Source organism: Anser brachyrhynchus (assembly GCF_964034855.1).
Source record: "Anser brachyrhynchus genome assembly, chromosome: 15".
NCBI classification, from domain to species: domain Eukaryota; kingdom Metazoa; phylum Chordata; class Aves; order Anseriformes; family Anatidae; genus Anser; species Anser brachyrhynchus.
Genome location: NC_137733.1, coordinates 1,524,091 through 1,548,026, shown reverse-complemented (window position 1 = coordinate 1,548,026; position 23,936 = coordinate 1,524,091). Strand labels below are relative to the sequence as shown.

The following is a 23,936-nucleotide window of genomic DNA, read 5'->3' as shown; positions in this document are numbered from 1 at the left end:
TGAGAACGTGAGAGATCTGGAAAGCCCTCAGCTCACTAGAATTTGAATGTAAGTTTGTAACACAATCTGCTTCACCAGCAAATACTCAACATTTTGTCTTCTTGTTTTAAGGCTTGTTATTTTTCCCCTCAGTTCTTTGGTTAGTGAGAAGTTGGTATATCTACAATCTATGACAGGCAAAAAATAGCTACATTTGAAAGCAGCAAATAATAAAATGAGGGCATAGAATATACACATGCACGTTCTTATCCTTTATTACCAGGATAAAAATTGTGCAATAGGAAATATTCCTTATTGTCCATAATAGAGTGCAAATCTTCAAAAAAAATATATTTTGGCTGCATTTCAATTTAAGACACTAGGAAACCTAAATAATGCTGGTTTGCAAAGTAGTCCACCAACACAACGAATTGCAAAGTTATTTGAAATATAAGTGACGAATTAGAAAGCAGCTGAACATACAGATAAGAAAATGCCTTCTTTTTAACACTCCCCATGATTCATAGAAGTCTACTTTCAATACAAAATTGCCATTAACTAGGTATTTCAATATACTTTTGGCATTGTTAGAATATGTCTCAGGGAGCTCACTGTTCTTTATTGAAGTATAAAAATGATCTCTCTCAAAAACACAAGCAGTACAAGACAAACACAAACGATGTTTACAGCCTGATACTAGAACACTACTCATCTTTGCAAAATTTGGAAATTCAAATGGCTAAACCCTTGAGTTGTCTGAATATATGATTCTAAAGACAGATGCTGTAGGAATAGATCCTCACTTACATAGCTGGTGTAAATCTATGGACACTTATTTACTAACCGACTTATTTCCTTACATGTTGCGCTGAAGATCTCAATCTGGTATACAAGGTGGCTAGTGCTGTTCCCATTAAAACAGAGTGAATCTTCTATTGATTTCTCTAAGAAGTGAATCGGGATAACTTAATAATCAACCTGTATTTCCATAGCAAATACCTGTGTTCATGTTGTCATCTCTATAAATTTACTCTCCAGGTTGTTTTTTACCTGTATTTTGTTAAGCTTATTTTGCATAGGTTAATTTATATATTTAGTCATGTAGTGGAAGTACACATTCAAAATAGAATTGACATTGCATTTAAAATACTCTGCATCTTCATTATATACACAGGTTTTGCATGAAGCTAGTCTAAATTGTTCACTAATGTTTATCCAACAACAAAGATCTGGTCTGAGGTTCAGAGGAATCACTGGAAGTCTTTCTAATGTCTTTTGCAAGGCTCAGATCTGGTCCTGTAGGGACTACACTATCCTATGTGCCTTATCACATTTTGATCACAAGAGAAAGAAAGGAAAAGTCTGAGCTAATCGGAACATGTTTGTATAAATACGTACATTTGTATCCATATGTCCTTTTTGAAAACCATATGTTCTTCACTTTTATCTGTAACACGAACTGAACTTCAGTTTTTCTATTCATTTTGATAACATCTAAGTTGGAAGACCATACAGAATTAAATGTTCTACAATATTTGCAATTGTACAAGATATAGAGAAACAGTCTTTGCAAAGTGACTAAGAAGAAGGTTTTGAAACAATTATTGATACTCTGTGCCAGCAGGGGCTCCTCGATTCTAATGGCTTCAGAAACGTCTATGAAAAAATTCCACTGGGTCTTTGAGAAAAAAAATGGTATTTACAATTATAACAGAAAGTACTGAGACACATTGTGCCTTTAAGCAAAGTAATAATTTAAAAACAAATCTGCAGTGGGATCAGCAATCACATCTTTGCCAGTGATAAATCTAGTAAGGATCAGACCATCTTCCAGGGTGAACTAAACTAACAGCACTATTGCCAATTGTGATGAAGAGCTGCACTTCAGCACTTACACACTCACTGGTTTTATCTCCCCACTATGCAAATCTAATCAGACTCTGTCGCAGGATATATACTGACTGTGGTCAAAGATACGTTCCCCAGAGGGACAGAAAAACCAGGTAAATCAGATAAAACACTAGTGTGGACCAGTCCTGAGCTTTATAAATGAGAACACCATGAGAAAACTACATCTGGAGTGACTCATTTTACATTTCTGTGTTGCAGTTTTCTGATCTGTAAAATTGAAGGTACTGACACTTATCTCTGCATTGCAACTTCGTGACTCCTGGATGAGAACTTCCTTGAGAATGGCCAGATCAGTAAGCGAGAGCAGCAAATGTGAAGCTGTGTGCATCTACTGGATCTGCAACGATAATAAAGGGTCTTTTGGTCATATCCAGCCACTGAAATGTCTCAGTCTTTTTAGTGTGAGAGCGACAAGTACAATAACAAGCAACACAGAGATATTTTTTATGTCCACACTATATAACCAGTTAGGCACTTCAGTTGCATTACTGAATTTTGCACCTCTTTTGCAGTTTATTAGTTCACTCCTCTTCTCTTGAGTGAAGAACTTGACCAGTAGCTTTCAAGTATTTCCTGGATGCTGCAATAGTGGCAGCAATGGATTGTAGACAATCATGAGCTGATTTTAAAACAGCCAGCTCTAGTACCTATAACAGGCTACAGTAGCACAGAGACCTCAGCAACTTAATGCCAAATATATTTTATTTTGCCTCTCCATCAGCGTTGTCACCCACATTGAACTCCACATAACCATGGTTTCAAGTCTCAGCCTAGCTGATTTAGAACACATTGCTGCAATAAAGACGTATGGAAGCTACTAACAAGACCTAGCAAGGACCATTTCATAAATAAAATGTACACTTGTGACTTCAAATTATTCTTTTGGAAAAAACAACTGAATCAGGAGAAAACAGGGAGAATGATATTAGAATGAACCTACATCTGAATCAGTCTGACAAATTCTTAATGATATTAAAAAAAAAACCTCTTACATTTTAAGCAGAAGTGACAACTGTTTTTCCTCTCCAGCTCTTCCAAGCTCTCTAAGGCTGTTTGGAAAATATTTAAGTGAAACTGAACACTTAGTAAATGGGGTGTTCTCAAATTTATGAGGCTGAACCTCAGCTGAAACTGTCCAAGTCATTAGTTACTGGCTTTGAATTCATTCTCACAAACAAAATAGGGTGCTCATGACAGTGACACATTTGGAAATGCACTCAGAGCTGACTTATGAAAAGGGTTATAAAAGGCTCTACTAATGGTTATGTGTCACAAATGCTTTTGGCTCTTGTTCCCATAGCATATTTCCAGCAACATCAAATGTAGACTCCTGTGGGCATAAGCTGGAACTCATCCTGCCTCAAAGAGCTTGGTCCTCTCTCTTAAGTAGGACAGGACTCTGCTGAGACCTCATGGAAGTAGTGCCTGGAAATGACTGTGGGCAACATTTTCAAAGAACCTTTGGAGATTTCCTTGTATAGTTAACGTCTCTTAAGAGAGAGAAAGTTAATAGGTACAATTGCTTTTTTCATGAATCTCAGAATTAATTTTAAATCAGGTTTCTAACAATCTTTCAAGGCATTTAATTTTATGGTTTTCAGGTCTTGACCCCTAGAGAAAAAGATCTATTTTTATCTTGTAGCACTTTGATCAAGTAAGTTACAACCTGAATTTAATGATACAACTCAAACTGCTAACTGGTGGATGTAATAGCTAACATGTCACAGTAAATACCAGCAGCACCTTCTGAAAAACAGATAATACAACAAGCAAAGACAAGGCTGGTCAGGTAAAAAATGATTTGAAATTAACTTTGTTGAAAAGAAAACGTGTCAAAATGAAATTACGGTGTTTTGTAAGTCAAAGTGCAGTCTAACATTACAGAGAAAATTAATCTACTGTAAATAAACTTGTGAATACCAGTACCTGGTATTTTTGAGAACAGACATTCTCCAAAATTGTCACTATTTTTAATGCATTAAAATTGGAAGGACTAACAAGGGTAGAGACCTAAAAAACCTGCAAGAGTAAAATATTTTGCAATTTTGAAACATTTGATATACTAAAGCTTCAATATAAAATTACTCCTTCACTCTGCAGATATCCTCTTTCATTAGTGGACTGAAGTAATCAGTCTTTCCATTCAATTCTGATACAAAGCATCCATGAGAATTAACAAGCAAATAAAATGCCTATGATGGAAATTGTTTATATCTGTACCAGTTCCCTCTCTAGTGGGGTCTCCTTTTCTGAAGCATATACATTTGTCTTCAACGCAACACCTGGGCATGAACTGTCCTGTATCAGGAGAAGTTCAGCTCCATACTTGATCTTTGCAGCTGGGTTTGTGTACAGAACTGCCAGGCCCCTGCTGATTCAGACAGAACAAGTAGTTCACCAGCCCCAAAGAGGAATATCAGACCCTGTCATTTAAGGATTAAATTCTTTGTAAATTCATCTGCTTTGGAGGTTGTAAACCATACCATACATTCAAAATCAATTATGAGAAAGGACGAGATGGGCAACACAAACAAGGACAGAATTATTTGACAAAGTGCTAGCAAAGTCAGCAATGGACCACCAAAGAGGTCCTGGGTGGAGCAGCAGGGGACAGAAGCTGTCCCAGAAAAGGGAAGAAGCAAGGAGTACAGTGGTGACACAAAGGAGAAGGCTGAAGGAAGGTGCTACAGACCAAGGGAATTTACTAGTGTCATGTGGGAATAAGATCCTGACGGTGTGCAAGGCAAAACCCTCTAGAGGGGAAGCCTATGGTGCTCACATTTTTAAGGTGAGAGTAAGGTCTGTGAAACAGATATGGCAAGACAGGAACTCATGAGGACTCGGAATATGCATTTGGGAGACATAATCAGAGCAGTAAGGAAGATAATTTGGGCTGGGCGAGATGAAAAGCATGGAGCTGAAAACTGGCACTCACCTCATTCTATTAAATTCATGCTTACGTGTTTTGCTGAACTGAGCCTTCTGGAAGGAAAATCTTCTCAGTAGCCAGCAGGGAACATTGATCTCCCTTTTGTTATATATACACCCATGACCCCAGAAGGATAACAAAGCCAAGATTCATTTCTAACACTGATTTTATTCTCCTCCTTAAAATTTCAGTGAAGTTGTTATGTTACCCTGTCCAAGCCACAAAAAGTAGGAGGCCAATGAAGTGCCAGGGTATTAACACGGAAACAATTTTAGCAGACACAGGAATAAATCTAGAGTATCAAAGAAAGGGTTAATTGTGATCATGCCTATTCTCATCTGTGGGTAAGCCTAGGAGGCCAAGAATCAGGTAAGGAAGATGAGATGCTCTTTCATGGCAGCTAAATCTTTTAGATCTTTTCTCCTTTTCTTTAATATTTTTCAGACATTATCTTTTGTGTTTCTGTATCCTCAGGTGTTGCTTTGAGCATATCCCATCCTGCTCAAGCCACAGCAAGAATGAAGAGAAAAATCACACATGAAAGTGACACTGAATAAAAAGTTAAAAGTGATTCCTATTCAATTAAATAGTATCTAACTAAGATTAGCTTAAAACTTGGGAGATTTGGATTCACTCTTGCTTTGCCACAGCCTTGCTGTGGGCATGTAGATTAGGTAGTAGGTAAACAGCCAAGAACAACATGTACCTCTCATGCACAGGATGAGAACATGTTACAGGCAGCATGGGACCAGAAACAGACAGGAAGACTGCCAGAGACAGATGCTGCACTCGCCACAGCACCCATGCAGACTGGAGGGCCAGTACTGCTGGGCCTGTGAGCCTTGGGCTTAGAGACCATGTAGTAAAATACTGCATCTAGACACTATCTCTTACAGCAACTCAAGATAGGCATGCTAGTAGCAGCCTGTAGCAGGCAACAGAAAATGCTCCCCCCCAAAAAATTCCTGGTACAAAAAATATTTCCATCTACCTTTGCAGCCACAATGGGAACAAGAAGCCAATCTCCACTGTGATTGCCCTGCAAGTCACCTGCTGCCACAACCTCTACCAATATGAGTGACCCCAAGCCAAACCTGTGAATATGCTGATTGAGGAATTGTCTTCATTGTACTTCTTAAGCAGGTGACACTGCTTGGAGCACACCTGTCCTATACCCGGTGTTTTTGTCTACCCATGGTATTTTTACATTATTTTGAAATAGTTACATTAATTCATCCTGTAGAGATATCACTCCCATAACCTACTCTATGCCTGACCTCCAGTCTTAAGCTATTCAAACAATTATTCCAATCATTTTGCATCCCCACTGAGGACACTTATAAATTAACCCAGCATTGTGTTTAGAGTACTTGAGCTGACTTATGAAGACTCCTACAAATTAAACATCCTTGCAAATGAGTACACTTTTTACATGTACACAGATATATCAAAGAAATGAATTGTGATGCTTTAGAAAACACAGCAGTGAAACTCCAATCAAAAGAAGTAATAGAGAATAAAATAAGAAACCCATTTATCAAACAGCTCAGATGTGCAAAAGATTTACTTTTGTAGATTATAAATATAGATGAAAATGAATTCTAGGCTGTCTTTCTATTCTGTAAGACCTTCTGATGTTAACACATAGGATAAGTATATTACACAAAATATACATTATAGAAAAGTACTTTTAAAAACTTTGCAAGATCTGAGACTCAGTAAGAAAGAGAGAGCTTACTTATGCATTTAACAGAAGGTCTCATACAAGTTGAGCAGGGTAATTCTAAGAGACACACTGTTTTCTACAAAGAAGAAAAATAAGAGAAATGCCAAAATAACTACAATTTTAGAAACATGACTACCATAACATCACTGAGTTTCTCATGAATGACAGCACTATAGGACTGACATTTCATGCGCTTCTGCAATGTATGCTACATTTCTATTTAGAGCCCTTATAGAAGTTAGTGATGGAGAAAATGATCCAGAAACTATTCCCACTCCCCCACCATTCTTTTCAGGTTTAATACACCAGAGCACAGAATCAAGCGTTAGAAATGAGCTGAAGTGAATAGGATTGCATGGGCAGAATGTCAAAATATTTTTAACTGGCTAACATTGCATATAGAAGAGGGTTCAAACTACGACACTCAGATCCACATTCAAATTTCCCCAAAGTTTGAGAATTAGTTTCTGTTAACTACAATTTCCAATCTGCATTCAGTTCCCTGTAATAGGCTGCAATACAAAAATAACAGGTAGATGGCATAATCACTGAAAGCCCCTTCCCCTTGCTGCATATTGCTCTAGCCTCCCAGCCCTTTCTTTCTTAATTCACAAATATCTACCAGTGATTTCTTTATATACTGAATGTAGAATCAGCTCCAAATGTAGCTTTTGCACTGTCCAAATGCATTACCTCATCTTGAGCCCATTCATGAATCCAACACACAGTGAAATGCTAGGAGAGAAAGAGATTTTGACACCTGAAAGTATAAGGAGAACTCATACCTCTCCTGTTGTTTTTCATTGGTGTCCTCTATACTAGCAGGCAGAAGAGAAAAATGAGGAATTCAAAGCCAGGGCAGCCCTACCTGGGCTATCTGTGGGCCAACCATAATCTGAACCTTAAAAAATATGAGGCGCACAGAGAACAGCATGGTTAGTACCCAGCATATTGGACTACATCTGTTCTTGTGCAGAGAATCCATAGTAACCGTTTCGCTCTCTCCGTAGGAGACGGGAGGGATGAACATTTTTGGAAGTCAAGCAGCTGCTTTAAGGAATCTGATCTATATTGGGAGTGAGGGGTAAGAGAGAGAGAGAGAAGACATCCAAGATGAAAGGAGACATTGCTCAGTTTTGCCTCGGAAGTAACCCCCTGCAGCATCCCTAGATGACCTACTTTGCAAAGGCTGGCCTTTCTAAAAGCAATAGTGTCTGAAAGGAAAGTGTCTACTAAAGTTATCACCTTCCTAAAAAGAGATAAATGCTTACCCCATATGAAGGGAAATCTCACACTGTACTTTGGGGCACACAATGAGAGGTACCATAAGTGCAAGGGCTTTCCTGGGACTCCCTTTTCAGTTAGGTGTTTTGTAATAGACATCAATGTCATTCAGCCTACAGGTCCCTGGGCAGTCATTTTCTGATGCTGTTCTGGCCTGGCTCATTTTCCAGATTTTATCTTCCAAGACTGCTCTAAAGAAAACTTGAGATAGGAGGTTTCTATTAAAAGCAGCTCTTTTCGGCTCAGTTTAAAGATCTATTATCATTTATTTTGCTAAGAACTCATGTTCTGAGCAATCAGGAAGTCTGCTGTGCCTTGATTTAAGGAGATATTTTTAAAAATAAAGTCATTATGACAGATAGGAGTAAATTACCAAAATATTCAAATACGTATGTGTTTAAGTAATGAGCAATGGCATCTTACATTCTGCTCAGACACTAGCCAAAGCAATAGAAGAGATTAAACAGAAATCAGACAAAGTTTAAACCAGGAAAGAAATCATCCGTCAAAACTCATGTCAAGTAAATGTTCATATTTTTTTTAGTGATATTGATGGATCACATGTTAATCAATGGTTTAATTGCAAGTTTAATAGTCAGTCTAATCAATTCTTGATGGATAAAAGCTATGCTTTCTACTACCTCAGAAACACTTACCAAAAATATACAATTAAACTTCCAGTTACAGATTGCTGCTTGGATAGCCTGTGCCTTCAGCTGGTCACTAATACAAAAAATCAGGCACAGTTCTCTCTAAATGTTGAAAATATCCACAGAGTGAGGTTTGAGGATGAAAGAAACATCTGGAGGCTCACAGAACTACATTCAACTTCCAGGGAAGTACTCGCTAACACAGACTTCAGCACACTCAGGTCTCTGTTTCATATCTCCACAAATTCTATGTTCAGATTTCCTGGATTCTGTATTTCATCTTGTCCCACGGTAGAAAACAGAGACCTGAACCATTCCCTAAGCACAATAAGACACTGCTGCATGGGACATTATATTCTAACATATAATTTGTAATATGCCATTAATATACTTTTTTATTTTATATTTTTAAATCATACAGCTCTACCATAGCCCCAAACACTCCATTGTTAGCTATTCATAACACCAAATCAGGGTACATTAGACTAAATAGTGGTTTTTAAATGTGTATAATGCATCTCAGTCCATACTTCTAACTTATGAGGGAATATAGTGGTGACATACTGGAGAACCATCTTTCTTGTACTCCTCAGCAAGAGTCTACTTGAATGAAGTCCCACTTGACAGGGATCAGTAGAAACTCTCCAACACAGCAAGTGTCTGAAAGTTTAACCACTACCTGACACTCATTCATCCCTTTATCCTAAATCCATACACTGAAGGAGAGTTTTGATAATGACCAGGATCTAGCAGTTTAAGTTAATTGCAAGTTGGGTATCTTGGAAAAAATAAAAACCCTAGCTGACTTGCAAGTTTGCAAAATTTATGTCCAAAATAGCTCTAAAAGCTTGTAAGCTCGGGGCAGACATAACTAATGCAGCATCTTTAGCTGGAGCATCAGTGCTGTGGCACAGAAAAATTGATTGTTCAGGACAAGTGAGCAGGACCAGATGGGGGGTCTGTCACTTGCTTCCCATGGAGGGGTTGCAGCTCCTTCAGCGCACCCAGCCTGTTAAATCAGAATAAGCAGCTTGCACATGCTATGTTGACTAGTGTTCATGCTGATGTTAAAACACAATCAATTTGTGTATTTGGCATAAGACAAACATTACTGAGTATTTATGCTAGTCTGACCCTAAGAATATTTAAAAGCAACTAGGAGGAACAGATTTCCACAGGAAGCCGTGGAAGGCCAAAGTAGAAATTGTTCTAAGGGTGATTAAACAGATTTCTTAGATCTATAACTACCATTTCTTGAAAGAAGAGAAAGCCTGTAGCCCAAAAGATCTACCCTTTGGGCTTGTGATAACCTTTAGAGCTCATTTCTCAAATTCATAGAACAGTACAAAAATACATAAAGTATACCACATAAAATCAGATAACATTAGGTAGAACTTCAGGGAAATCATGATTTCCCTGAAAATCTCAGTCAATAGAACATATATATTACCAGGCAGAAGAAAGACTCACCTTACAGAAGCCTCGTCTTTTTATACTCATGGCATTTGCTTTTACCCATCCTTAGGGAGCATGCAGCAAGATGCTGCTCAAATCTCATTCTGAGCCAATACAGTAGACATGGTGTCTGGTTCAGCTCCCAGCAACAGAAGACTTTTTTAAACAAATGTTCCAACTCAGAGGGGAAAAGGGATAGTAAACAGTAAAAGAATATGTATTTAGAACAAAGAGAACCTGGGGAAAAAAATCAAGAGAATGAACATCTGTAAATGTACAAAACATTTTTTATTAGACTTAAAATTCTAGCAGTTCCATTAATGGTGCAAACGAGGTGCTGGACAGAAAAACCAAATTATATTTCATTCAGTCTTAAACTGGCCTGTTGCCTGAGGTCCCTGTCAAACATGTTTTCCTTTCAAGTCTAAATACATCAACAGAAGTATCTGATTTGCCACTGAAAGAAATCAAGAATTCTTTCAGCCCAATATCATATCTTGAGTCATAGGCAGCAGAGAATACTACAGAGAAATCATCTCTACCCTACACAATAAGTGAGAATTGGGAGGAAAAACAAAGAGCAAAAAAAACTAGTAAACAACAACAACAACAAAAAAGAAAATTTGAAGGAACACTGCTCATACAATTATTGTTTTAAAAGAAAAAAAATCCCACTTAAGTGGGATTTTAGCCAGATCTGACTTTAAGTGGAAGAAGACTAACCCACCATCTCCTTATGTGTTTATCCAACTATTGCAGCAGGAAATTGCAGCTTTTGCAATAAAAGCTGATCTTTATCAAAATCTAACTGTGCTGTGTAAGTTACTGGCAATGACCTTCTCTGAAGTACTGTTTCTTGGACAAAAATATATATTCATTTCCATTCAAATTAATTGAGTTTTCTTTTTCATTTAAATGTTTCTGTTGGCATCACAGATGAGTTAGAAGAGCAAGCATATAACATAGTTCATTTACATCTCCATTTTAGCAATCTTCTATTGTTTCTAATACTGCCTGCTCCCTTATTTCTTAGGTTTTTGTTGTTGTTGTGTTTACTGCTGTCACTTATTCAGCAAACATCATAATCAAGTGAACCACAACAGTATAACACCTCTTCCTTAAGGTCCGCAATAATTTTGAACGTATCCCTATATATAAGCACTTTAAAACTTTTTCTTTCAGTTTGCATTAGTTTGGCTTCGCCCACCATATATTTTATCTAGCACCAAAAAAGATGGATTTCCTTTCTATAGTCTGCAATAATCTGCATCCTCCACATTTAAATTCAGACTAGGTTCATTAAGTTTATTTCTTTTACAGAGTTGTCCATATGCAGTGAACAGGCAGCAGGATATCCATACCATTCCCATTCCTTATAAATGATTCCTTTTCTAATTAGACCCCCATCAGTTTTTTGCATTTAATGGCTTGTGTCTTATCTATAGAACTGGTTGTGGTCTTTTTTTTTTTTTTAATCATATCATCATCATTAAGGTTTTCATTAGAACTGAATTCCTATATAAACAAAAACTAGGACTTGTCAAAATATTTCATACTAGCGTGTTTAAAATAATAACACTAAAAGGTAACTTCCTTCACACTCTTCTTCCCTCAAATATCATTTTGTGCCAGGATAATCTTTTACCCATAATATGACCAAAGTCTAAACATAAATATTTTTAAATACAGGAAGTTCAATAATTCAATTAACCCATTCCATAAATGTTACTGATTTTACAAAGGCACTCAAGATTTCAATTCTGAGATATTAAAATAAACAAAATAAATCAGGGTATGGAAATCCTTTTTCTACTGCTAACTGCCCCACTGCTTCAAGTTCCTTCAACATTTCCACCTGCTTTTTGATGTGCTCCTGCATGTTCGGAGCAGGTTGTAGTTACAATTTTACACCAGTCACTTGGATCTTACTTGAGGCTTTCATACTATGTTATTGTGTTCAGGTATAAATCCATCTTTCAGTGCTAGGTTTCCAGAGACTTTTCCACCCCTCTGGAGACCTTCTGTTTGGCACGCAGCTCATGCTAAACTGTCAGATTTATATTTTAACAGCCTTCAGTAGGATTTATGGTTTTTGATAGACTATGAAATGAATTACAGAATACACAATGACAAGACTGAAGAGACCTCCAAAACATGACTACAACATTCCCAAACAAAAATGAATCCACCCAACCATTCCCAATAGCCATTTGTCTGGGCTTTTCTCCAGTGAAAGATCTGCAATTTTTTCTACAGTAATACAGCCCAATATTTCAATATTTTCACTAGAAGAAAGGCTATCCTACTATCCAAACTGAATCTTCACTGAGGAAATCAGTCCAGGAAAATACACAATCTAGTCCTGGTTTGGAACAATTCTTCAGTATATGGGTCATTTGAAGCAGCTACTGAAGAACAATAGTTTCAATAGGAAATTATCTACAGCAGATCTGGGCTACCCCAGATAAGGCATATACTCTTCAGTCAGCTCTTATTGTTAGACTGGTTAGGCAGACAGCTACAGATTATTTTGTTTGCTGTAAAGTAAAGGAAAAGGAAAAAGGAACATTCCTACAGAAACCCTAACTCCTCATAGCTCATAAACCACTTTCAGTCCTAACCAAGATTAAGAGTCAAGCTCAAAAGGCACCACAAAACACTGTTTGCATTACAAAACCCAGGGATTATTTTCTCTTTCACAGGCTCACACTTGAGCTGTCTTTTGTGACTACAGAAAGGGCAGCAATTGAAGAATCCTATTTTTAGTGCTGACTGTGGGGAAGGGGATCAGTATGGAAGGTAATTCACCTTCCTTCCTCCACTAGGCATCAGTGCTGGCCCTTCTGCAACAAGCCCGGCCAGCACAACTGCCCTGGAAGCAGAGTGCTGTATGTAAGAGCTGTTGTGGGTGATTTACACCAACAGAACGTCAATGATAGGAGAAAGTTTGTGACTTTTCTTTCTTCTTTTCTCTAGCTACCAGCAATGGACAGAAACAGTCCTGTGGAGTTACTCTAGAAAAGCTCTGCATTGTACCGCACAACTTGGGTTGATTTTATTATGAAGCTTCAGAAACACAAACAAATTTGATGTGGGATAAAAGCAAAATGAGGAAAGGAAACTAGACTGTACAGAATGGCAGAAAAATACAAATGCCATTTATTTAGGTAACCTTGTGCAGTACAGACATACGGATGCTGATATTTGATTTCCTCCAAGCATGGTTATATTCTGTGTCTCGGTAATAGCGTCCATGTGAACTTGAGCACCAAGGAACTATTGCGGAAGAAGCTCAGGATGTTCCTCTAAGGGATTTGGTTCATCCACATCCACACAGAGGACTCACTATAGTAAGTGGAGAATATTTCAAACAAGAAAGGGAGATACTACAGGGATTATCTTCAGCAAAGACACCCTTTGATACTTCTAAGGTTTGGTGTTGTTGTTTGTTTGGTTTTAAATCAGAAAAAGAACTTTATGGCATTAAAAAAAAAAAAGCACCCTTCCAACATGGGATCACGAGAAAATGAAACATGAGAGAATGCCAACGAAAGGAATGTGAGAAAGTGCCTATTCACAAAAAAGTAAACTGAAGACACAAATAAGAACATCATGGGGACTCACAGGTATTTATGAGGCAATAACTCCATACAGCTCAATGTACAGTTAGAAATGATAACATCAAATCAGGCAGACTTGTTACCTAACAAAGTCTTGCTCCTGAGAAATTTTGTCTAATATCTGTTACAGGTGATATATAGTGTGGATAGCAACAGCAGACAAACTAGTAAGATCACAGCAGTAGTACAATACATGTACATGAAAGACATGCGCTGAAAGTAAAGAATGATTTTCTGGCAATTCTGGCTTGCCAGTAACAAGCCTGCAATGTGGACGTGAGGATATCTGGCTGCAAAACGATCCCAGAATTAGGAAAGACAGACTGTGAGCTTTGACAGTATTTAGTTCTTATCCGTTTGAGGTTTTCAACGCTCAAGCTAAGACAACAGGATAATTCAGAGCCCACTCAAAGAGCCAAAGAAAAACGTAAAACTGCTTTCTCAGAAGTATGCATGTACTTTTGTTCTCAGTTGAATAGCCAATGCAAATACCCAGGTACAGCCCTTTCCTTGCTGGTGCTGGAAACAAGGTGGCAGGTACCACTCCCTTGTAGATGGACAAGGTACAAAGAAGCATGTAGAAGAAGCAATTTAGAAATGATAATGTCATTCCATGGAGGTGTCACAGGGGCAGCACAAAACCAGGTACAAACAGGGCACTCAGAATTTCCTGGAGAACATCATCAGGGTGCTGGGCACATGAGCAAGCACAGTCGATGGAGGAGGCGGTGCCTTACAGAGCACTGCTGTGCAGGGCACAGAAACCTTTGCATAACTTCAAACCACTTGATTACCACATTAACTTGAAAGATTAATTCATTTATGGAAGCTCATGGCCATGCAAACACTTTGCAGCAGGAAACACGTACCACAGCACCTGCCCTTCATGTCTTGTTGCTTAATGCACCAGTGCTCTTTAGGGGTCAACGTGCAAGCTCACCCAGGAGCTTGTGCCAGTAGCACTATTCAGTCTATGATAATTTCATTTTCCTATGTATGATGGTGTTTGAGCTACACAAGGTACCTAATAGCGCAAAGAGCAGGAAAAAAGAATGTTCCTCAGTAAAAAGTAGCTTCACTAACATAACGCACAGTGTGGGGGAAAAAAAAAAAAAAAAAAAACTTCAGAGGCATACAGATTTTATTTTGGCTGGCCCTTGAATGCCATTCACAACAGGAAAAGTATACGTAACCCCCTTCTCTACAGCTCTTATTCTGATACTTATGGGGGTTGAGTTGTTGAGTTACTGAGATAAGTAGAAGCACAGAGTGTTCAGCTCTACGCAATAACCAGGAATTACAAAACACTGACTTTCACAATTCCTCTTGATAGTATTAAATATATAATTACAGTATCACAAATGAATTGTTATAATGAGTGAGATAAGCCTAAAAAGTTACAAGTGAGAGTCATTTGTTTGCAGTTAATACAATCCAAATAAAAAATGATGGAATGGTAAACTGATCCTACAGTCCAATAGGATTTTGTGTATACACATTCATAGTAATGGTCTACTTTCAGTTCACTTTCTTCCTGTCTTTGGTGGGGAAGATCGAGGGTCGGGCACATGCGCTACAGCATTCAAAAGGACACTGCACATATTCTGGGTGGGAATGCAATGGATCTGCTGCAATGGTTTGAATGGCTGAATGCTAAGTGGGTTGTTTACTCAGATATGCCTTACAAAAGATAAACACAATGTCTGGCTTTCTACTAACAAGTTTTCTGGGGTTCTTTATAGGAAAAAATGTATTTATTCCATATTCTTTTGTGCAGGCTGCCATATAAGCCTGATGTCTGACAGCAGAACTAGATCCTCTCAGCAATGATAAATTTATAATGGCATGCATGAGTTTTGACTGCTTGAAAAGTTCCCTAATTAATTCTTATATAGAGCTTCATTTGCAAAAAATATATATATTTTGAGAAGCTCAGAGGAGTTATGGACCACTGCTCCTTTTTGCAGATCTTGAGTTTAACATTATAATTTGTTAATTTCCCTTGCTTACTAAGAGAGGTATCTATACTCCCCTTTTTATCTGCCTTTTATTATTGGAAGAAATAACCCTCAATAAGGCTTACAGCTGCCAAATGGCTGCACACATTTTAGATATGTCCTGAGGCATCAACCTAAAGGTTGTCATTAAACCCCGCCAGAATCTTATTTCAGAAAAGTCACCCATCATAGGTTTCTCCTTATTCTGCCTCAGAATTGGCCTGGAAAGTATTGTTGCCTTGATTTCACAGCAGATAGAGGTTTAGCACACACTGAATTGTGTAATTCCCGGTATTACTTCATAAGTCAAGACGGCGAACATTTGCTCTATAATATTTACAGGGCATAAGTGAGCCAATTGCATGCTGTAAATAGTATGTAAGGATCCACCTAACACTGCTCTTCAAAGAGGCTTGCTATGATTCTGTTAATGCCTGTACTATACTCTGAAAATGCAAATCACTAGAATTCCAGTTTAAAATAAAGTTTCTCATATAGGCATTTTAAGCATTTTATCTGATCTACAGAAATTGTGCTTTTCCTAACTTTCTCCTTTAAACTATGACAACTGCACAGAACGGTGTCCCAATCACCTTGCTCAAGGAAATTCTTGCTACCATTGGCATACAAAAGAGATATTAATATCATGCCCATCTAGTGCAAGTTGTATCCTGCAATGATAAAAGCTATTTTTAGTGCAAACAGATTATGAGCTTGACAAGTTTTTAGTGTTTAGTAGTAAGACAGAAAAAATGTGTAAAAAACATGTATCCATGGCCTCTAATTCATTAGTGTATACCAAGTGCAAAGACTTAAGTTTAAAATGGCAAACGTATTGGTTATTGTTGAAAAAGAAATGATGAGACTAGCGCGTTCCTGCTGAAGGACTATGATTCTTCTTCAAGCTTCTAGCAGTCTGAACAGTTTCATTCCCAGCTCTATCAGATTAAAACCTGGAAAACAAATTCCGAACCTGTCAGCAATGCCATGCTTCAGTGAGCATTTTTCTACGAACTACTCCATCTTATTTTTTCAAAGCTCAATCTTCTTCCAGCAAAGCAAGCATTTGGTTTAAAATACATAAACAAGCAAAAAGTTTGCAAATAGAAAGCGACTGGACACCACAGCCTGATCCAAACTACCCTGAAATCCCACTGCATCAGATGTGTGTATCGCATATCCCTTCTCCTCTGGCTCTCAGAAAACCTTACTGGGATTTGGAAGCAGGCTTGCGGAATGGGAAACACCTTCAAAACAGAGCAGAGGGAGAGTGCACAGGCTTGAGGGAGAAGGCTAGCAGTTTCTTGATCATTTGGGGGATTTTCCTTTTAGTTTTGATGAGTTGATTTAAATATGATCTGGAAGGGTTCCAGCAGAAACTGGTACCAATAAAACTGGCAGTGGCCAGTACCAGAGACCACCATGGATTACACAGGAAAGAGTACAAAAGAGAAAACATGATCACACCACCTTTAGATAACACCTCCAGAGCCCAGCAGTCTGCAGATAAGCCTCCTTGAACCAGACATGATGTCTTTAAAGGAACAACAATTAAGAGGGAACCATTGAAATATCATTTTTCCCAATCCATTTTGAAATGCAAGCAAAATTCTAGTATCAACAAAGCGTAGAGCAAGAAGTGTAAACTTGGAGGGTTTAAGAGCAGAAAAGTAAATAGCTGAAGTCTCAGAAATATTGTTAAATGACCTCTAATGCTAAATTTAAATGTCCACATACTCCCCCATGAGATTTTTTTCCAAAAATTGCAGCGATTTGATGACAAAAAAGATGAAATACTTCAGAATGCCAAGTTTTATATAAAATGACAATGCAAATATCAAGATATCATCCTTTTTATACTATTTTATCCTCACTGCTTATGCTATTCAGCCTGCTTGACCCAACCTACAAAATCTACCCAAAATATCCATATACATTTACATATAAAAAGCTAAGAAAGAGCAAACACAAGAAAATCAAAATGAATTGCAAGTGGTATAGCTAACCCTCCAATTGCAGCCAATGGTTTTTAGATTTTTTTTCCCTCCTTTTATCAAAGACAATAAGGTCAGTTCCAAACTTTTTTCCTTTCTGTGTAAAAGAACAGCAGAGCTAATAAAATTACATTTCCAATGGGTTTTGCCCTTTATCAGTATTGTAGCTCTGCTGCTGCTCCTGTTCTTACAGACTTAAATCAGGCTTACTGGACAGCACGTTTTAGGTCTGCTCAGACCATGTTGCACAGAGGAGGAGACATTACCTGGACTGCAGTGGTACTTAGGTGGGAGGGGTGCATTTCTTTTTCCCAGGCCAGGCACTGCTCCTAAGCACGTCTCACATTTCCAGCCTAAGAAAGAATTCCAGCTTCATATGACACTGGAAAACGATCCTTCTGTGTGGCTTTCCTTGATACTGACACTCTGCCCAAGTCTCTTGTACCTTATGCACAAAGTGGAGCCAATGATACCTGCCTACTGCAAAGGGGACATCGTGCTTCATAAAGGAAGACTGATTCAGCAGTGGTGGCGAAGATGGAAGATGCCTAAGGTAAACAAATCTGACATCCAACTGCAGAGCTCTTCCACCAGTTGCTGCGTGCCCTTGAGAAGTTGCTTCAGGTTTGTTCTTTGGCCTAAGAAAAACGAAGGACATCACTTAGATTTCTTTGCAAGTTACATTGAGATCTCTGGGTGGAAAACATCTTATAATGAGAATTCTATTATGCAGACACACTCCTTTACCCACCACCATTCATCTATAAATATCTATAAATATAAATATATTTGCTGTTAACCAGCTTACTTTAAATTGAGATTAGATTTCCTTCCTGATCAAGACTCCTTGGTAGTGTTTATAATATAAGCACAATTTGAAGGATTTGTCTTATCCTGTTGAATTGCTTATAAAATGGGAGCAGAGGAGATGAGGCTAATTGAATTGGTGTAAGGGGAGGAACAAAGCTTGCTTTTCAGTGCAGGAGACGTAACAGGCATTTGCTGCAATGAACAACACCAAAAAAAAAAAAGACAAAAATAGCATAGCTATTTCAAATTCTGCTTTCCCTAACAAAGCACTTACAACATCATTTATAAAATATAAGCTCACATTAGTCCTTCTTACAACTCCTAATACTTTTCAATGACAAGAACGTCAAAAACAGCCCATGAGCCACACTGATCCTTCCGAGTATTTTAATCTGACCTGCAACGTCCACAGCACACGGTAATCCGGATCTGGCCTGACAGTCAGCACCATGGCCCCTTGCTGCTGGTGCTCTCCAGGGCTGCCTCCTTTCCCTCTCTCGTAGCAGCAGAGCAGGGCTGGTGGAAGGAGCCTGTGCTGGCACTAAGAAGGCTGAGCTGAAGGAATTCTGCCCTACAGTTGCCACTTGATGAGAGGGTAGACAGGCACAATAGCTGAACAGCTTCAGTGTGAAGCCTTGAACAGTATCTAAATAGCTGGTGGACCCCAGGGTGGCTTGTTCTCCTGGGTGAATCAATGTGAATTGAATAGACACAAGCAAGGTGGAATCCATCCCTTGGCCCACATCATCATACATAAAGTACCAAACAAGAGAGACAAGGAAAACTGGAGGGAGCAAAGTTTTATGTCCACACAGGCAACGAGGGATAGAGAAGAGTCCCTGCATTGTTCTTGACTGGCAGGAGAGCTCTGCACCAGTCTTGTCTCTGTATTTGTGCACCTTGGAGTAAAGCAAACAAATGTGGATGGGGGAAGATCAGAGTGCATTTGAAACCAGTGAATATCTGGGGGAAAAGCACAAGGCATGCAGCCTTGGAAAAGCACATGGCATCACCACTGTGCAGACCCAACACTCTGGATGGGTCTCCCCAAGGGCTTCCCAAGAGGGTCCATTCTGCCCAGCATCCCTGGTTTCCTGGAGAGGAGTGCGGGACAGCCTCCCTGTGTTATATAGCAGCCAGGCCTCCTTCCCCACACAACTTTACTGTGGAACAACTGACAAGCAAACCACTTAAAAACAACAAAAACAAATAAAAACAAAGCAAAAATAAAAATTCAAAGTTTTAACAAAACTCCTCACTTGATAGAAATTTCAGAGCTCCTGATTAAGTGCAGTGCTGCATGAACAAACATATAGCAGCAAAAGCTGTGCTATGCAATAACATAATCACCATGGGAATAAGCACTTCCACCCTTGAAAGGGTGTCACTACACAATGTTAATTGCCACTGGTACTTTTCTAAATTAGCAGACTATTAATACATTGCTGCTGAAGATAGTCACACTGGAAGAGCTTTGAAAGGAATCCTTGTGCCTAGTGGCTATTTAAAGAGTCTGCATTCCCACTTCAGACGCCTAAATTTGTAGTTTTTCCCTTGGTCTCAGCAGATCTAAGACCTCGGTGCTGCTGCAGCCTGCCCTCCTGCTCCTGCACAGGAGGAACCTGCAGATTCTCACTTCTCCTTTTGCACGGGGCTGTGACCACTGCTTATCTGAAAGTGAGCCCAAGGCACAAGTTTATTTTTGGCCAGATTAATCATCTGCCCTGACTCACTTCGGGATAATCTGGTCACTAAAGCAATATGCATGAGGGAAAGGGAGTGATGGCCAGGACAGAGCTGTACTGGATTTCCCCCTGACTGGTAAATCATAATCTAAGTCAGAAGACAAAGTGGGACCAAGTACCTATCCCTCCCTGAGGTAAGTGTTGATGGAAGCAGATTTTAAAACCCTCATTCTCACTGAAGACCAAGAATCAGTGTGAGTGTCTTAAACACAGCATAAAGTTTCTGAATCTAGTAATGCCATTTTTCTTCTTCTGCAAGTACTTAAGCAATGTTTTTCAACCCTTCTTCCCTCCACCCCCATTTAGAGAATGTAAAGCTAAGATTGAAGTGACAGAGCTAAGAGACAGAGCTAAGTCATCTGACTTCATCAGCCCTTGATTTCAGAAAATACACCAGAGAGAGAGTGGGTTATAACTAACAATAGGTCTCCCCCCCCCCTCCAAGAGGTCTCAAGAGACATCATTTGGAGGTGGTTAAAAGAAATAAAATAGGTTGTCTCTCCATGGGCAAAGTAGGAAAACTAGGTTTTCATGTGGGGGTACTGCAAAAAGAACAAAGGCAGAATATGTGCTGAATCACCACAGTCTATCCACTACTTAAACAACTCTAATTCTCCTGAATTTGCAGCACCCAGCAATCAAGCAGTACTGGGGCTGACACTAATTTTAACCAACACCGTAGTGATCAAACAAAAGCAACTTCATTGCAGACTAGCTCTTCTGGATGACACCTACTGCTTTCATTCAGCCCCAAATGAATTTGCCGGCATGCAATAATAACCGTGATACGCATGTGCTGAAAGTTAACACTGGGGTCTTTCTGCTGATGGAGTCAAATGATTAATCCATGGTGATCACTGTGCGGAATCACTTTAGAAATATATAAATCAAGAGAAAACCCTTTTGTTAGCATTTTTAAGAAGATAAGCAATGAATACAAATATCTAGTACGGTCAAGAAAACAACTACTGCGGGGGAGAAGACAACAGAGGAAAGACGGAAACAGAGAGATCTGCCGTTACTTAAAAGCAGGTAATGCTTGGACAGCAGCCATGCAACGCTCTCTGCAAAGGAGTAAGGGATCGCACAAGTTTCCATGCAGCCTGACAAACCAAGGTATTCTTCCTACAGTTTTTACAACTGGTACAAAAAACAAGAATGACAAAAACATCAAGTTTACAGTTAACCTTCAGGATTGGGAGTTTTTGTATTACAGTATTTATAAACATATTTTACCTCTGTCTGGAGATGCATCAAGGATTTTTGTGAAGTTTTTTCTTTTAAAGAGGACGGTAATGGTGATTAATTACTCCAGAGAAAAGAGAGGAGGAGACAGTCTTGTGTGTGCCACAAGCAAGCACCCTATAGCAAAGTTTATAATTTCTGGAAAGAACCACTGATAATTCTTTCTCCTAGCAAAGGTCTTGGTCTTGCAAGGTGCCAGCTGACTTGGGCTTCAGGGTTGGAGGCTTACAAGCAGCACCACACAAGTTCAAAATGTTAATTACTGAACAGAAGTAACACAAGTAATTGACTGCTTGCAGTAATTATGTGAGAGAATCTCATTCCTGAGGATTACTAGATTTACCATATGAAAAGTTGTCAGATTCTTGCGCTCCTGCCCCAGTTTTGTCATTAAATGTAATACCTCTATTCTCAACTTTGCACTCTTTCATGGCTGTCACCATTACCTGTGTCCAACCACATCCATGTGGAAATGCAAATGTAAATGCTTGCATTTGACATACTGAAACCAGGGCTGAGAGCTAGCGTGCAGGCACAGTAGAGATGACTTTAAATACCTTGGATAATGACAACAAGTTCAGCTTCACCTTTATAAGCATGTTCAGGACTCAAATATGGATTCATTCTTCCAGCTTTAGGCATCTGAGCAGAATACCTAATTTAGGAGAATAGTCATTTTGTACTCCCTCAATAGTAAATGCAGATAGGCAGACACCTCCAGAAAATTAGCAGATTGGAGTCTGAGTCATACTCTGGGGGTGTTTGTCTCTCTCCAGTGACATAAAGGAAACCAAGGGTTTCACTCCCAACTGGCACCTCGGTTACTACCTGAGCTACACCTCTGGTAATGCAGGACAAGCGTGGGTGTACTGCACAGGGTGGAGGCGAGCTCACCCAGCATCTGGGAAGGGCTGAACTCTGTTCCTGTGATTTCACTGCTAGTGGCATCTCAGCTACCAGTGCAGGCTGTCCTGGATGTGTCTGCAACTGGGGTCCCAGCTGGGGGTGCATTCCCAAAGACAAACAACATAAAAAGCCACATTATCATTATGTCCTCATGATGGAATTTCAGAGGCATCAAGTATGCAGACTGCAAAACAAGAAAATTACTTTGTGAGAAATTCTTGATTTTTTTTATTTGCTTCCTTCAACAACTGTTACATGTGTTTTCTCGGTATTTTAGTTGCCTCTTTAGTAGGATTCTGCAAAAATTATCACATGTGGGAAATGTGAGCAGAGATAAGGAAATACAGCTTTATCTTCAGGTACCAATCCCAGTCTGGTAGAAGCTGGCTTCTACTGTTCTGTCATGTTAATGAAAGAAGTTGAATTTTGCTTTTCAGTTCTCCACAGGGAAGTTTCCCACCCGAGCTGGCTAAAACCCAGCCAGAACCACCCACCCACACGTGTAGTCAGATACACTGCTGAGGGACATATGCATCAGGGTTTCTGGGGATTTTGATAATGCTAAAGTTACAGTATTTGCTTATTTGGATTTTTTTTTAACTTAATACAAAATATATCTTTTTTTATGGTACTACAGCAGGATTGTTCCCAACATATTCATATGTTTACGTCACACAGACATCACACAAAGGCAAATTTAGGGACCACAAGTTGCATTGGTGATATGCTACTGATTTTAGTAGGGTCAAAGTATCACAGTTGAATGCTACACCTCACAAAATAACAGGAAAAAAAAACAAAACGGAGGTGACCACCAGACACCAAGGTAAGCAAACTATTCCTCCTACAATCCCCATCCCAGCTCTACCAGAACTCATTTTTATACTTTCATAGACCTTAGCTTCAAAGGATAACAACCCCTCTAAGGAGAATAAGACTGGCTCTCCCTAACTATCTTTGTTCAGTACTAAAGGCAATATTTTCTTTTGCAGAAGGCAAAAATCAGATAATATTGAGTTTGGTGTCTCTTGCTTCCAACCTTCTCTCCCAGTCATTGTTCAAAAGTGTGTGAGCATATCCAGTAGCCCAGGGTGGATGTGAACACATTGGCACTTTCAAAACAGTTTGAATAAAAATCATCTTATACTACACAGCTGGCAACTTGCTACAGAGGAACAAAAACCACTATTTACAGGAGCTTCTTGTTTAAAAGAACTACCAGAAACAGCCACAGAAGTGGTGCAGGTATAGATCACCTATAATTAATAATACATCACAAATAATTGGTGATGCAGTAAAACAGTAGCAGAAGTCCAGGGGGATCTGAAGTACTGCTAACAGAGCAATACTTGTGAATCAGCAAGAAGGAATTAATGACTTCAAGCCCAAGATAGAAATGTGGTCAACTTGCATTAGAAAAAGTTTGATCTTCCTTTTTTATCAGAGCAAATGTTCTACCAATGCACAAAAACTTCTGTAATAAAACTTTGCTACATGATTCAGCAGAGAAATGAGTGTTTAAAACTTTTGTGCATGTTACTGAAATTTTTACATGCTATTTTACAAATAGGTTCCTAGCTAGTGCCACATTTCCATTCACAGAAACACTTTCATCTAACCGAAAACATATAAAAAACTTATACAAGACCACAGCTATAAATTCAGTGGAAGCCAGAGACAATCAT

General features: G+C 38.9%; 1 protein-coding gene across 6 annotated transcripts in view; it reads right to left on the bottom strand.

Moving 5' to 3' along the window:
• Window positions 1-13,061: 13,061 nt before the first annotated feature.
• LOC308178411 (uncharacterized protein) overlaps window positions 13,062-23,936 on the bottom strand; it is a 112,588-nt gene continuing 101,713 nt past the window's right edge. For all 6 annotated transcript variants that reach the window (XR_013939742.1, XR_013939744.1, XR_013939745.1 and 3 more), the window contains 2 exons: window positions 17,812-18,183; window positions 13,062-16,504 (listed from right to left, as the gene is read on the bottom strand). Coding sequence is in view for 1 of the 6 variants with exons in the window: in XM_080556999.1 (XP_080413125.1) it covers window positions 18,065-18,183 (119 nt within the window). In the remaining 5 variants the exon portion in view is untranslated. The remainder of the gene's footprint in view (window positions 16,505-17,811; window positions 18,184-23,936) is intronic.